At 47.2% G+C, this 16,246-nt stretch overlaps 2 protein-coding genes across 2 annotated transcripts in view; both read right to left on the bottom strand.

Moving 5' to 3' along the window:
* LOC8023212 (solute carrier organic anion transporter family member 74D) overlaps positions 1 to 9,965 on the bottom strand; it is a 37,207-nt gene extending 27,242 nt beyond the window's left edge. Inside the window, exons 1-2 of the mRNA XM_040223069.2 lie at positions 9,766 to 9,965; positions 4,733 to 5,404 (exon numbers count right to left, since the gene is read on the bottom strand). Coding sequence (XP_040079003.1) covers positions 4,733 to 5,369 — 637 coding nt within the window. The 5' untranslated portion in view covers positions 5,370 to 5,404; positions 9,766 to 9,965. The remainder of the gene's footprint in view (positions 1 to 4,732; positions 5,405 to 9,765) is intronic.
* Positions 9,966 to 14,565: 4,600 nt separating this feature from the next.
* On the bottom strand, positions 14,566 to 16,039 carry LOC120850546. Its single transcript, XM_040223070.3, has one exon. It carries the CDS (start codon positions 15,979 to 15,981, stop codon positions 14,566 to 14,568), a length of 1,416 nt encoding a protein of 471 aa, XP_040079004.1. The 5' UTR covers positions 15,982 to 16,039.
* Between the last annotated feature and the right edge of the window lie 207 nt (positions 16,040 to 16,246).

Genomic DNA, 16,246 nt, shown 5'->3' on the forward strand with positions numbered 1-16,246 from the left:
TATACATGAATGTGGTTCGATAAAATGTATTCGAACCACTTACTGTTGTTGACCACAAAATGCTCCACCATCTAGGAGTCAATGCGTCGATTGTGTAACTTCAATGCTTTACAATAGAAAAAGAACAAGAAATATATATACTTCTGCTTTGTGAAGTAAGTTGAAATATTGTTTGACACATTTTGCACGGACTCTATCGTAAAAATAAAGCAAAAGTGCGTCAGTATTAAAAAAAAGAAAAAAAAACAAAAAAACAGCGGCTTCGGGAGTCAAGGAGCTCCCGAGAGCCGAGCGAGGCGGGGAGAAGAGAGAGAAGGATACCGGAGAACCGGAGCAGAAACGCCCAAACCGAAACCGAAACTAACTTGACCGGAAACGGAATCAGATTATGCTTAATACCGCCCGCTAGGAGCGCTACCTGTCACTGGTCTATCTGGGCCGCTGGGGCCTCTGGTAGTGTCCGCTCTTTACCTTGTGTATATTACTCTATGCGCGTAGTCTGGACGTCTAACACCGCCTGCTAGGTGTGCGAGCAGACGAGCGGCAGCCTCCACCATCGTCTGCTATTTCACCACCGTCTATCGTCGTCTGCAATGCTCTGGGACGCGGACGCGAAAGCTGCGCGTCGGCGTCCGTTTTCGCCTCCGTCCGTCTGCTATTCATTCGCCGTCTACAAATTTCTGCAACACTCAGAAGACACGACCATGAAAACGGCGTTCTACCGTTCTATCATGCACGAGCCACGGTCCATTCAAAGCGTCTGTCAGTCAGCGTCTATCGATGTCAGTAATACGCAACCGAGAGAACTAACAAAATCAACAAAATAAATAAGCAGCCTTTCTAGCTTTACGGTTCGTCTTTCTTTTTTTTTTTTTTTTTTCACGTGGCATTTCCGAGAAGGGTGGGTGAGCGTCATGACGCACAATAGACCCTTTCCGGAATTCAGTGCCATCTGGTGACTCAAATGGCAGTTCATGTTTTACTATACTAATGGCGGCAATGAACCTGTGGTGTGCAGTATTTAAGGGGCACCGTCACTGAAAGGTCAACGTAAACGAGAATGTGCACTTCACAACAATTATTTTTCAATCTCTTTTAGTGTCGATGGCGAAACAAATGCAGGCAGTCGGAACGAAGCGCCAACCCACACAGACGTCTTGATAGAGTTTTATACACCAAGAGGCTTTGAAGCCGAGTGTGTGCTACTAACACATTGACTGCGACCAAGTTAGAAATGAACGCTTACGCAGCTCTTGCGTCCAATTCCTGCTTCACGCCGCGCTAACATCTAGAATGTATAGGCCTCGAATCATCTCCTTAGGAGCATCTTCAACTTCTTCCTTCATCAGTAAACAGAAGGCCGCCATTAGTATAGCACATATGCCGTTTTCAGATGACGATGATAGTGATCAAAGTGGCGAGACTGAATTCCAGAAAGGGTCTATTAAAAAAGTGACTTAAAAATTGTCCCTCTGGTAGGCCAGGTGCACTGCCAAATTTAAAAGCTTGCCTTTTGAGGCGCATGATGACGGGAACATCATCACCATCATCATCATTTATTTTCCTTGAGGGCCCGTGGGGCATTATACAAGGGGGTGGCAATAGAACAAAAACGAATAGAACAGTAAACACAATTATAACACTGTAAGCTAGCTAGGTAGGTTAGATAAAGAGAGGGTAATGGTTTCAACAAATTTAGTAGTATCATTAATAGAAACGATGTTATGAGGTAGTGAATAGACCCTTTCCGGAATTCAGTGCCATCTGGTGACTCAAATGGTAGTTTATCTTTTACTATACTAATGGCGGCAATGAACCTGTGGTCTGCAGTATTTAATAGGGCAACGTCACTTAAAGGTCAACGGTAAGCGAGAATGTGCACTTCACTACAATCATTTTTCAATCTCTTTTAGTGTCGATGGCGAAACAAATGCAGCCTGTCGGAACGAAGCGCCAACCCACATAGACGCCTTGATAGAGTTCTATACATCTAGGGGCTTTGAAGCCGAGTGAGTGCTACTAACATATTGACTGGGACCGAGTTAGAAATGAACGCTTACGCAGCTCTTGCGTCCAATTCCTGCTTCACGCCGCGCTAACATCTAGCATGTATAGGCCTCGAATCATCTGCTTAGGAGCATCTTCAACTTCTTCCTTCATCAGTAAACAGAAGGCCGCCATTAGTATAGACGCTTTCAGCGCGCGCCAGATTGAGCCGCCATTGCCGACCTTCTCTTGTCTTACCGAGATGCCGAGCCACTGAAGCGGGCGTTGAGGAGCCTCCACAAGGGCCTATGCTGGGGAGAAGGACACAGTAACATTTAAAATGGTAATAACCGGTCCTACTGTGGTAATGAGGAAGTGGTCAGTTATGGCGGCGCCCATGCACAGCTGCCTGAAAGCGTCTATATTTTCAGATGATGATGATAATGATCAAAGTGGCCAGACTGAATTCCGGAAAGGGTCTATTCCAATGGTAGTGTGGAAGTCTGGTGAGAAACAGTTGATGATCAAATTGAACATACCTAGACAAACTTGATGCAAGCCGAACGCCCGATTGTCTCCAACCAAATGGCTCGCAAATTCTTACCTGTGTAGATATCTTCTCCGTATTGAAACCGTGGTCGCAATCACAACGGTTGCACAATTCACAGAGCAGCGGGGCCGCTTTTACGGGAACCGATATCTGTATTCAGCATCAACGCGCGCGCAAAGAAAGAAGAAAAGCCAGATCGATCGAAATAGCTGATCTGGGACGCTAGGCTTAGACTAGTCCCGCTACGAGAACAAGCATCCGCAGAGCACTTCCGAAGGCGCGTACCTGCGGCAGTTGTTTGTTGCAAACTACGTCGGTTGAGGAGGTCTTCCTCTAAACACCTCTGTGAACTCAAAACCGCTCGCACTCATAAAAATTGACGAGCTCCACCACTCCGCAGACGCCGACAGCCATGTTTGTGAACGTTTCAAACGAAAGCGGGAGAAGCAATCTCAGAATACATTTGAAAACAATAATGACTCTGTCTTGATTATTTGCTTATCAAGCATAAAAAATAGTAAATTAAGATACTATTACGTCACGGAGATACAAATTTATAACCAACCTTTCACACATCAATCCTCTCTCCATCTAATGAGGAATGTAAGCACCTTGTAAGCACAGGGTGGGGCTTAGCGGGCTGCCACCTCCACCATCTGCACCTAAATTGCATCTAGCGGCGTAAATATTGCCCAAACAATATTAATGAATTAAAAAAGAAAGGATACGTGTTCTTTTTATGTCCTTCAGAAATTTTCTTTATATTAGCGTGCTTATTTTTGCGACCCAGTGCGCCGAAGACGCATAACACTTGCTCGCCGTATATGGGCACCATTTTACGGGCTAAAATTTAGCGCTCGATACTGGCCTATGAGAAGAAAAATCTAAACAGATATAAAATATGAAAAAAAGCTTCCAATTTTGTGTTTGTACAAATGGTGTACCGTACCCCGTGTTGGGAAAGTTGCCGTAACGAATGGCACAGTTTAAGAAAGTGGCGTCTTTTGCCGCAACTGCTCACTAAAAACAAAGCACTTTGATCACTCAGCTTCTGAACAGAGTCTATTGTTACGACAATCTATTTTGGCCTTCCCGTTCACCCAGATACGCTTCTACCGTGCACGACCTTATCCGTTGTCTCGTCGACAGCTGGACGCGATAAAAACTCTCAGCGCGGCTCGTACAGAGAAGCCGTAAATAAAGGCAAAACAGGAGGAAACTTTCTGACATGCGACGCTTAACACGCGTACGAGAGATAACGCGGCATATGGCCGCGATAGCCGAGAGAAACACACTCCAGAAACAATTCCCGGGCATCAACTCTCCCGCACGCATGACACTCCAAGGGCCAATAACGTCTATGTACGGGGAACGGGGTGATCTCGCCGAATGACGAGGTCCAAAAATATATAGTCATCACCTTTGAAAATATGAAATATGCGGTGTGAACTGGGCATGAAAATGCCATGAGCATGAAAGTCAAAACGTCATGTTCGATGTCACAATACCGACTTCATATTTTTAGGGAAACCCCATTTTGTCAGAGAAATCGCAGTCGTTGGTTTCCTAGATGCTTTGCGAAAAAAAAAAAAAAAAGACTTGTGTGGATTTTTTTCTTGGAGTAAATGATTTCATCTGTTTCAGAAAAAAAAAAGAAAAAAAAAGATAGCAGCATATTTTTTTTTTTTTTTTTAGAAACCCCTGAATGTATATTGCACCCCGTTGCACGAAGCAGCCATCATTAGTCTTTGTTCAATCAGCTTATCCAATAACAAGGATAATCTGTTCCATGATGCAACGGTAATTGTGCAGTCCACTGGGGACTGCACAATCACTGCAGTATGACTTCAGTGTTGCTGCTATTTGGTTGATTTGAAGAATTGAGGATCAGTGATTCACACTTCACATGCATCGCTGCGGTGTTTACTATCGCAGACCATATGAGCTGAAACATTCCGTCATGCTTGTTTGGCGTGAATGCTATTCTGTGAGAGCTGTGCTTCGAACTAGGGATTGAACGCGAAATTGAGGTCGCATACTTCAGACTCTGACAAATACAGAAATAATAGAGCTTGTGGGGACCACAGACTCAGAAAAAGGCTGGATCGGGTGTTTCAGCTCGTATTTTTCGCCGGGGTACTTACATGCCTAGTTCGCACCGCCTGTGAGAAGGAAAGGAAACAACCGAGCTCTCACCAAAGTACATCGGCGAGTTCTTCTTCTTAATGCTGTCATCCATGTAGGAACTTCCGGCCACGTGCAGGACACTCTGCCCGATGCCGTTCATGAACGACGCGACGAACAAGATGGCGAACGGCAGAGATGTGGTCACACCCGTGGGATCACTCGCGGAGCAGGGCAGGTCCGGCGGCCGACTTCCACAGAACTCCATCTTTCCGGCGTCCTCGAAGCCGTCGACACCCTTGGCGAGAAGTGTCGTCGCGGGGCCGTACATTGCGTAGGGCAGCGTCACCAGGATGGAGCTGGCGGACACGACCATCATGCCGAGGGACAGCATCTTGGGTCGGCTCATCCAGCCGGCGACGTAGCCCGTGAAGACGTCTAAAAAGACCGGGCTGATGCTTTCCGCCACCAGGATAACGGCAATGGAGCCCGTCGAGAGGCCGAAGCGCCGCTCCAGGGTCGACAGCGTGCCCACGGTGTACGACTTGTAGGCGCCCTGGCTGATGCCCAGAAAGTTGAAGAAGACGAACAGGGAGTGCGGCGAGGCGAAGGTCTGCAGCCATCTCGGTCGCCACGAACCGACGCCGCAGAGGAAGTCTTGGACGTGTGTGCGGATGGGCTTCCTCTCGGAGTCCTCTGAGTTGGACATGCTGCAGCCAGCAACACGAGTCGGCTGCTCACTCTCTGGAATTTGTTAAATAAGGACTGTAAGGTCCTGAGCGCCATAAGACCGGTTCTCACTCGCAGCGAAGCGCTGATGTAGCGCTGCTCACGTGTCGTCAGCTACTTATCGTCTGCCCTGAGCAACACTCTTCACGGTGCGATGTAAAGCTGGTGAACGCTCCCGTCAGCACGCGCTTAGCGCGAGGACAGCACTCTGCTTTTAGCGCTCCGCTACATGAGTGAACAGGCCTTTGGAGTGACAGCCGACGTAGCTCGATTCGGCGTCAACTATTTTGTGCTACATTGATAAAGCTAGCGTAGATTCTGCAGTGCTCCACCGTTGTCAAAGTTGCTCGAGCGCGTGCGAATGAGACGCAAGACGACGCGTGCTTTCACAACGGTACGGGGCTGCAGCACCACGGTGGCTACGCTATTTCGGACACCTAGCTATATAAACTTCAGGGCTTGAGGTAAGATTCCGGAAATTTTTTAGTTTTTTTTTAATACTTTTTCTTTTTTTCTTTTTTTACCAGTGTCAACTAACTTAGTTATTCGTCTTTGAAGTAAGAAAAATGCTATAATTGACAAAAAAAAAAGTCCAGAATTCAGGTGATTGAAACGTGACTCAAACGCGTGCGATTTGTTTCTTGGACGGTACAGAGATCACTTAGGGAATTGGAATGTGGCATAGCTATTAACTAATAAATGCAATCCAACCTTTTTTTTTTTTTTGTGCAAAATGCTATCTTTTTATGGAGAAACCCATTAGGACTGCACTTAATACCTGTCGAGAAGATTCAAATATTATTGCGATATTAAATTACGCGCAGCCAACAATTTCGAGCCCTTTAGAATGTAACGCTAGCTTTTGGAACAGGATGTGAAAACTTTAAAAATTACGGTTGTCTTTAGTAAAATGTTTAATCGAAAAAACTGATTTACATAAGGAGAGGACGCAGTTAGGCAGCAAAAGCGGATAAGGTATGTGTGTTTTCTGCTGCATTTTTTAGATGGCGTCCCTCTTGATTACAATATTACGTTAACACAAAAACAAAGGACGTGTTCTCGTTTACTCATGTCACCGATAGCGGCGCTAATGAGCGATTAAACATTAAAAAAACGCACTCTAGTTGCTTCTGATGCCCGATGGGGTCTTTTCGTTACCAAAATCACCTTTTTCGATTTTGTTTTTAGTTTGGGAAACTGCAAGTCTTCCAATTTTATTTGAATCGTCAGCGCTCTATATAGTCAAGGAGCCGGAGATTTCAACAGGAAATGATAATTGCATCAATATTGGGTGCGGGCTTTTTGTCCATAGACGATTGCAAGCAGGGCATGTGGCCGCCGCCATGTCTCTGCACCAGATTTGTGCCTATCTTAAATTCTCTACTCAAGATATTGAATTTTAAATATTTTTCGTAGTGTTTTGTTATTTTGAAAATACATGAGCATTTGTTAGTCTATCTTAATTTCCTTTCTCACTACCTTGTACTCAGTACCTCAAATACATTTTGCAACCTTGGAAAAAAAGAAAAAGAAAAAAAGAAACTTCGCCGGAACAATCTACGGATTGTCAGGCTCCAGGAAAAGCTGAACCGATTACCAACTTGGAGCCATGGCAACTAAATAAAGGACAGGAACCCAGGCACGAGCAAAACGCAGTCTCTAAATGCAAATAAGAGATTAGAAGAATAGCCCCAGGATAGCCCCCAGTACGCCCGCTTCTATGTGTCATCTTCTCCTCTTGTCCATTTTTTTAAAGCTGTTTTTGAACGTTACGGCACGCTTGGAGCTTGCAAAGTGCTGGTGACGTCATCCAAATTTCCCACTCTGACCTCACCTTTTGAGTGGAGGTTCCGTCAACGAAGGATTCTGGCACCAACGTTCGGTACGATCACAATGAACAATTTTGGGAAATTGCCGGTTCAAGAACTTCTAGTATGAACACGACCGAACAAGTTTTCATGCGGGCACAGGCGCTCTTTGGGCCAAAGACCTAGATTGGGCATCCCCAAAGCTCCTTGTGTGCCTATTGTGGCTTAACTTTTGCTCCAAATCTTATAAATGCGCGCACGGTTTCGTTCTTAAAATCCACAAAAGAAGTTTTTCACCAGCTGGAGTCATTTATACCCTAGTGGATTTTGATTCTGAAGTCTCAAACATCTTGACCTCAGTACGTTAAGAATGGTTTGTGAACTGGTGCAGAAGAGGGCAAGGGAAGGGGGTTTAGAAGCATTTTTGTGGACACTTTCCCGTGCAGCTCCTGTGTTTGTTTTTTTTTTTTTTTTGTGTTTGCCTCTTGACCTTCCTAATCTTTTTTTTTTACAGTTTGAAGGTACCAGGTGCTCCTTCTCTCTTTTGACTGGGAGAACAAGGTAGTCGCACTTGTTTGATAATCAGTTAATCAGCGACAGGGGCTGCTATCCTCGAGTCTGTATTTACCCTAGCGTGAAAGTGTGTCGTTCACTCGCGTAGTCATCAGCAAGTCTGGCGGCTTGATCAACTTCTAGTTCGACTGTTAGGAATATGCAATGCCGGACTACATATCAAGTCCCCCGAATAGCGGCTGGGCTTAAATACTTATTGTGGAATCCCTCATGAGCCGAGCCTGCCGTCAAACTAAAGCACGGCAGGCGCGATGTCAACAATACACGAGCCCTGTTTGTTCCTAATATATTTCGGCACGCATTATGTAGCATATCCTGAATTATCTCAGAGTAAACTTCAATTGCAGCAGTTAAGGCGCTTCTTGAAATTCAATAAAGACCACACAAAAACGTGATTTTCAGATAAGTTATCACAAGTAGAGCGCCATTTTCTTACTTTTTTAATCCTATATTACCATCATGGAAAACTTGCTAAATAGTTTCGAATTTAATTCAATTACTTCTTCAAATTATTTGTACTCTACTCAACATGGTTGGTACTAAAAGTAACTTGAATACTACTTTAAATACATCTTCAAATGGGTAGTTAGCATCTTATACTAATTACTCTTGTTGAGTATTTGGTACAACACTGCTCTGCACATGCGGCAAGCACATGCAATTCCAAGCCTGTCAAGCATATGTTCACGAGGACGCTTCGCGTGCGCGTGAACGATTCTTTCTGGCTGTAGTTCTGCGCGCCATAATAAAATAAATAAATAAATAAAACTAACTGCGCCCCTAAAAGTACGTTTGTCCATAAACTCCGGCTAGGCCAACTTCTGGGGGAAATAAAGTTAGCAAGCTGCATTAGTTAAAGAGCATCTCCAAACACAAAAATATAATTACATTAAATATGTTCAATACATAAGCAAAAACAAGTATAATAAAAATTGTTAGATGGAATTGGGTTCCTCTGGCAGTAGTTGTGTTTGTAAGATACACATAACTTTATGGATCTTGAAATTATTAAAACATTGTAAAGCATTAATCGGCTGGGTGAGAGATACTTAAAAAAAATTGTTGTCTGCATGTTTATACAGCTGGAAGTTAGTCCGCCTCAGTGGGCGTCTGGTGTCTCAGCTGTAGATGAGCAATGTAGCCAGTACGGTACAACCGCTAACCTGGGGTCTTTAACGTGCACCACGCAGTAGTGATACACGACCGCACGCCGGTACGATGCTCATCCAGATCGAAACGGGCAGGAGCGAGGATTGAAAAGAGATACTTATTAAATTAGTGATAATGAAAAGGCAGATAAAACCGCACCTTGATGATGCTTTGCTCGACGTAATGTCAAGTCGGGGGGAAAAGGGGAAAAAAAGTTAAACGAACTATATATATATACAATTAAAAGTACAGCAGCCCGGATAAGATTATCTGTGGAACAATGAAATAGGTATAAATGAAAAAAAAAGATAGTGGCTATATTTAGCAACAATTAACTAGTTTGTGCTTAGTTCTGAAGGCTAACCGAAAGACTTTAGGCTAGCCTAGCTTCCGCAGTGATTTAACGCTATCAAAGCTACTTCCGCGAGCTCGTGGCTTCATTTGCGTCTTTTTTTTTTTTTTTTGTACGAGAGTGCGTGCAAATGAGAGACAATACAAAGCCACGTGTCTTTGCTGAAGTACCGGGATGCATCGCTGTGGAAGGGAGGCAAAGCTGCAGGTAGCCCGCGCTCCTGGTTAGGAGACGTGCCTTCCTAGCACGAGTGTTCCTTCTGGGGAAGAACGTTTCAAAGCCTCGACCTCGTCCCCTCACCCTTGTCGCATTGGCTGAAGTCTCAGCTTATGGCTAAACGGAGTACAGAGGAAGGTATACGCTAGCCTTGATAACATATGACAACATAGTTGGCACCAAATATAAATTCTGCAAGTTGCTGAAGTACGATGTCTTTAGCAACTACCACCCCCGTCAATAATAATAAAAAAAAAATTGCCCGCCGTAATACATACCGGTTTGTAGTCGCACCAAGACGGCTGCTCGAGCGAAGGAGTCACAAACTTTGTGACGGCAACATCGCGGGCGTCCAGCGAGCGCACGGCCCGACAGTGTACGTAGGTCCAATATCGACGCGCGAACCTCGACGAGGGAGTCAGAGCCAGGTCCGCTCGGTAAGATAAGCCAATCTGACGCTCTTAGCAGCCTCCCATACCGGTCGCTGCAATGCAATCGCCACGTGATTCCAAAACGGCGTCTGTATGCCCTCGTCTCTCAGGCGCGTCTAAATATTGACGAGGCTAATCTGGGCATCCGTCTCTTTCGATTTTCGTACTTGTGGAGAGCGTAGCTTTGATAATTTTGAGTCAAATACGAGAGAAGTATTACGCGCTTAAAAAAATGCCCGTGCGTCCACTTTCCTGCACAATACTCGGAGAGAAAATAGGGAGTTTTCGTAAACCACTTTCCTCCCTCCGCTAAGCTATCCGCAACGAAGAGACCGCTACTGCGTCTGCGCGCCGCTAGCCTTCACTCAAGAAACCCGGATCTTGTAGCGGGTTGCGGAGAGCGTTGCGGGACGGCAGAAACGGTCTACGAAAACTCCCTAATAGGGAGTTCTCGTAGACTGTGTTTCGCCCTCCGCTAAGCCCTCCGCAACGAAGAAGCCGCTACTGTGCCTGCACGCCGATGGCCTTGACTGCAGAATTTCAGGTATCGCAACAGGTTGCGGAGAGCGTTGCGGGATGGCGAAGACGGTCTACGAAAACTCCCTAATAGGTGTGTGTGTGTATGTGTAAGCGTTGAAATTTATTTTAAAACCAAGAAAGGGGAGGGGGAAGGAAGACCGGAACAGTGTGGCCACTCCTTCTAATGGGGGCCTGCCAGTCCCGGTCTGAGCAACAAAATAAAAGGGAAAGAGAGAGAGAGAGAGAAGGAAGAAAGGGAAGGAAGGTTCAAACAAGACACACACTGATCAAAAGATATTAAGTGGTGTCTAGTCCAGCACTGTCAGGTCTGCCACCTCAATGGCAGAAGGTCATGTTACCCGTCACAGTCACAGACCTTGCGCCAAGCCGGGCCCGCCGTACTGGAAACTGGAAGGAACACCAAGCATTAAAGATGGTCAGCCAAGCCGGTGTCTTCCAGGAATGTCAGAAGCAGCGCGAATGTTTTCGTAGCGATGCGCCTGGGACCTGGCGGGAAAAGCAGGTGCAAAAGGTTCTGCCTTGCTGCGCCTATTTGACGAAGTTCAAGGTGGAGTCTAGAACGCTGAGCGTCTAAGATTGGGCAGTCGCAAAGGAGATGTTCTATATCCTCGGGAACTTGGCATGTCTGACAGTGTGGGCTGTGCACGCGTTTGATGCGGTAAAGCCAAGAAGCCGTAAAAGCTGAACGTGTTCTGAGTCGGTGAAGAAGGGCTGCTTCTGGGCGGCCGAGTTTGGTGGGGACCGGTGATGGTGGGGTTCCTCCAGCTACGCCCACGTCCGGGTGTCTTTTTTGCGTCTCACGTGCGATGAGAAGCCTGGCCTCGTTGATCTTCGGCACGTGGAGAGTGCTGTTGGTCAGTTCATGTGCCTCAGCTGCGATTCGGTCGGCCCTTTCGTTGCCGTCGATCCCACAGTGAGATGGCAACCACTGGAATGCTATAGTCCAGCCTTTCTTTTCTAAGGATTCGACTTTGAAAGCGATGATGCGGGCAATCGGAGGTGCGTCTTCCAGATTGGTGAGGATTTGAAGTGCCGCTCTGGAATCTGTAAGCAAAGCCGCCTTTTCTGGGTTCTGAAAGTCGTGGAGGGTATCGAGAGCAAGTTCTAGTGCTTTTAATTCTGCGATGGTGGATGATGTGTGGAAGTCGAGGCGACCGGACTTGATAATGGCGAGTTCATGGATAACTACAGCAGCAGTTGAGGATTTCTTTTGATGACAGACTGAGCCATCGGTGAAAACTTTTATCCAACCGTCGAAAAAGCTGTCGACGTGTTCTTCCGCAAGATTACGGGAAACCACATCCGAGACCAACTTTTTGCTGCGTAGTTGGGGAATTTCTTCTGATATATTCAGAAACACAGTTGTATGAGGGGGTGGTGGAGGAGGGTCTTCATCCAATGTACCGACCGACTCCTTAAACTCTGCGTATGCTTTTCCTAGGCGGGAATTGGGACGTCTATCGAAGCGTTGTAAGAGGTTGGAAGTAGACCTTGTGAGGGTCTGCCGGGCGAGATGTCGTTGTGCCTGACGGAACGCTAGATTGATTATTGTGTTTTGTCTAGCTTCGACCAAAGTAGGGACGTTCGGCGCAGACGGGGGAAGACCGAGGCAGATTCTGAGGGCTTTCCTTTGAATAATCTCCATCTTCGTGAGCTGAGCGTCCCGTACGAGTACAAGTGGGAGCGCATAGAGCAACCTGGATTGTATCAGTCCCCTATACATTTGCAGAGTCATAGATTGCGAGGTTCCCCAGGTTTGTCCTCGGATCCTGCGAAGTACGTTGAGGTGCAGATCGCACCGAGATATTGTTTGTTTCACGGCTGGACCCCAGGAAAGGCAGTCATCAATAACCAGTCCTAGGTACATGTGGTTGCGCATCCGTGTTATGGGAGTGCCGTTTACAGAGTACGTGAAAGAGCTGGCCTTAAAGCCTCGTGGATGGTGAGCAAGTACCGCGGTTTTAGATGGCGAGATAGTTAAACCCAGTCGAGTAATTTCCTTTGAAATACCGTCAAGGGTCAGCTGTAAACGACGTTGCATTTTAGCATGCATGGCTGTTGGTGACGTGGCCCAAAGGGCCACATCGTCCGCGTATATTTGAATTCTTGGAGATCGGTCATCACGGGCGAGAGTTCGGGGAAGAGCGGCCATTGCAACGTTAAAGAGAAGCGGGCTTAATACACTTCCTTGAGGAACTCCTTGAGTTATGTGTCTGATTGTGCTGCGATCGTTTCCGATGCGACCTTTCATAGTCCGGCCAGTGAGGAAGGCCTTGATGAATGCCAAAGTACGTCCCGTGACGCCAAGGACTTGAAGCTGGTTAATGACAGTAGCGTGAGGAATCGCATCAAATGCTTTGGTAATATCAAGAAAAATGACGGCGTAACCGTGATTAGCTTGTTTGGCTTCCTCCAACGCCGAGACCAGAACCCCAATAGCATCTGCCGTGCAACGTCGACGGCGGAAACCAGAGAGTTGTTCAGGGATCGCGCCAACTGTTTCTAGTGCCCAGTCTAGTCTTCTAAGTATCATGCGTTCGAGAACTTTTCCAAGGCAGGAGGTGAGTGAAATTGGTCGGTATGATGACAAATCTTCTACCGGTTTGCCTGGTTTGTGGATTGGTATGACTTCGGAGTTGAGCCAGGCATCCGGCAGTGCCGCCGTGCTCCAGACTGAGTTTAGCTCCTCCAGTAGTTTAGGCAGCATGACGGGGTCTATGTTGTTTAAAGCCTGGTACGTTATCCCGTCCGGCCCTGGAGTGCTTCTACGACGGGTGGATCTTCTAAGTGCGTGCTGCAGTTCTTTAAGCGTGAAGTCGGAGTCTATGTTGGGCAGTTGATAAAGGGGGGTCACTGATGAGCTAATTTGAAAGCCTGAAGGGGGAGAGATTGGACGGGAGAATTGATCGGCCAAAAGCTCGGCAGTTCGTGCTAATGTAATATTTTGCGATATAGCAAACGCTGAGATCTGAAGCCGAGGAACTACCTCCGATGCGAGAGCACGTGCCATCCTCCAAGCCTGTCTTGCGCCACCGGGAGCACCAAGAGATTCACATTTTTGTCGCCACTGTTTTCGCTGGAGTCGGTTAGTATGGCGGCGGAACGCTGCGTCGATTCTTCTATAGCGCTGAATGTCCTCCATTCTTCTTGTACGTAGCGAACGATTTTGGGCTTGCCGTCGGCGGGCCCTCAGCTTGAGGTAGAGGAGGTCAGGATTCGGGCGGGAGACCGGGACCTGGACCAGCCTCGTGGCGTCATATAGGGCTTGTGAAATAGCCGTTGTAAGGTCGACGTTTCCTTCAGAGAGAAGGTCTTGGAGGTGCGAGCGATATTGGTCCCAATTGACGACTCTGCAGGTCCTATGTGTAGCGCTTGTAGAGCTTGGGGAGGAGATAATGATCGGGATATGATCACTACCCCAGCTGTCATGTTGAGGTTGCCATCGCGCGCTGAGTTGTGGTGTAGCGAAGCTGAGGTCAAGGACACTGTTGGGGACCCCCGGTCTGACAAATGTAGCGGTTCCATCATTCAGTGGAACAAGCCCTAGCGTGTCCACTGTGGCCTCAAGAGCAGATCCGCGCGTCGTTGTGTGCTTATCTCCCCAGGTGTGATTATGGGCGTTAAAGTCTCCCAAAAATAGTACGTTTTCTGAGCAGCGTGGCATAATCTTCATCATAATCGTAGGGTCCCATTTGGTTCCCGGACGGACGTACGCAGAAACTATGGTGGTGTCACAGTCCCCTTTACGTATCGTTACACCGGTGAACTCAGCAGCATCGTCACATAAGTCTGTCAAATCTATTTGACGCTGATCCAGTTCTCTTCGGACAAGTATCGTGGCTTTCGGCACTTCGTTCTTCGTGTTTTCAGTAACTGGCAGTAGGCCCTGATAAACGACGTATGGAGAAAGTCTGAATTTGCCGTATTTTATACGAGTTTCTTGAAGGGCTAGGACGTCGTATCGGTTGGTCTTTAAATGTAGGCGTAGATCTGAGAGGCGTTGTTGTATGCCGTTAGTATTCCATTGAAGCACTGTTGGACATGCAATATTTCGGGTGCGTCTCTTTGGGTGGATGTTGGGATGCAGCATTATGCTATATTCAGCAGTTAGAACGCTGCCTGAATGAAACCGCATAGAATGTGTGCCCACGAGGCATCAATGCCATCAAGATAAGCGCACGCCATTTCTGCTGCTATTCTGAATAATTTTATCCAATTTGCCGTAGGTTTTTCCGGAGCATCTCGGTGTAATCTTTTTGAAGAGTCAGCCGTTGATGTTGGTTCATTATTGGTGACTCCCGTTGAGTGTTCGGATTTTTTGATAGATGCTCCGTTGCATGTCGACTTTTCAGTGCCCGTCGGAATGGTGACACCGGGTTTTGGCTTATTAGACGTTGTTGCAGAGTTGTTGTTAGGTGGTCTTTCGATATTTTTTTGAGGATCGGTCTTGAGTGCTGCGGCATAGCTTAAACCCTTATCGTCAAGGGTTGGGGGTTGCCTGTCCTGCACTGGGGCTTCTCCACTTTTCTTGGAGGTGCTGTTGGCCACCACATTGAGAATGGGCTCTGGTATGACTCCCGACGCCTGCTTTACAATAATTCTGGCAGAGCGGTAGTCAACGGCATTTCTCTTGGCGTACGTGACGACATTTTGCTCTTCTCTCCATTTGGAACACGCTGGAGATGTAGCTTCATGTGCTTCTCCACAGTTGACGCACTTGATCACTGTGGATTTACATTTGGTGTTGCTCGTGGTGTTAGTTATAGGATGCGGCTCTGCACAACGGGAGCATGCGGAAGAACGTGTGCATGAGACTGCAAAGTGCCCAAAACCACCACAGTTGCGACACTGGATTGGACGGGGTTTAAACTCCGTCACTTGGTGTCGTACTCGTCCTAGCAGCACGAAGCTTGGCAATGGTGAACTGTTGAATGTCAGCTTTACGACACCTGTCGCCCCAAGACGACGTACTCTGGCTATGCGGCCATCCGATCGCAGGTTTTCTAGAATTTCAGGATCTGACAGTTCAGCATCGACATTTTTTATGACACCAATCGATGTGGGGCCCTCGAGGGATTGGTAGGCCCTGACAGAGACACCATGAAGTTCAGGGCATTTCAGCAGCGTCCTTGTTGTTTGTCCGTTGCGCACATCAACGGCGACGACGTTGAGGCGCTCGTTGGGGCGGATCTGAAGGATGCACTCTGGGCAGAGCTTTTCTAGGGCGTTGGAAAGCCTCAAGCTGCTTAAAGTTGCTAGCTTTTGGTCAGGCTTCGTAGCGGCAAAGATTACTGTGAGTCCTTCACTGACGTTCGGCTGTTTGCGAACTGTTCCCGAACTCGAAGCAGAGTCGGACAGTGTTTTGTGTGAGCGCTTACGTGATCGTGCCTTGTTCCACTCTTCGTTGTTGGTGTTGCTTTCATCCATAATTTCGACCCCGGTCTCAGACGAGTTCGCTACCGACTCGGACGTCCAGAACTTGGACGCGGTGTCATGAGCATCGTGAGTTGAGTCGTTCGGCATGCAGTGTTGTCCAGGGGTGATGTGGTCTGTCGATACTGGGTTTGTGACGTTGGTGGCGGCGCTTTCAATGCTCTGCTGTAAAAGTTCGATCGTGGAGCCGGGCATCATGATTGGGGTCTAGAAAAGACCACCCTTACGAGTGGCTTTTCACTGGCGACTGCTCGGACGTCGCCGGTAGTTCTGAAGCTTCTTATGGTCGGTCTTTGAAGGTCACAGCTGGCTATAGGCTACCGAAAAGGCTGTCGAATTGACGGAACAAAAATTT

The sequence above is a fragment of the Ixodes scapularis genome, unplaced genomic scaffold (assembly GCF_016920785.2).
Source record: "Ixodes scapularis isolate PalLabHiFi unplaced genomic scaffold, ASM1692078v2 PGA_scaffold2__306_contigs__length_199485367, whole genome shotgun sequence".
Lineage (NCBI taxonomy): Eukaryota > Metazoa > Arthropoda > Arachnida > Ixodida > Ixodidae > Ixodes > Ixodes scapularis.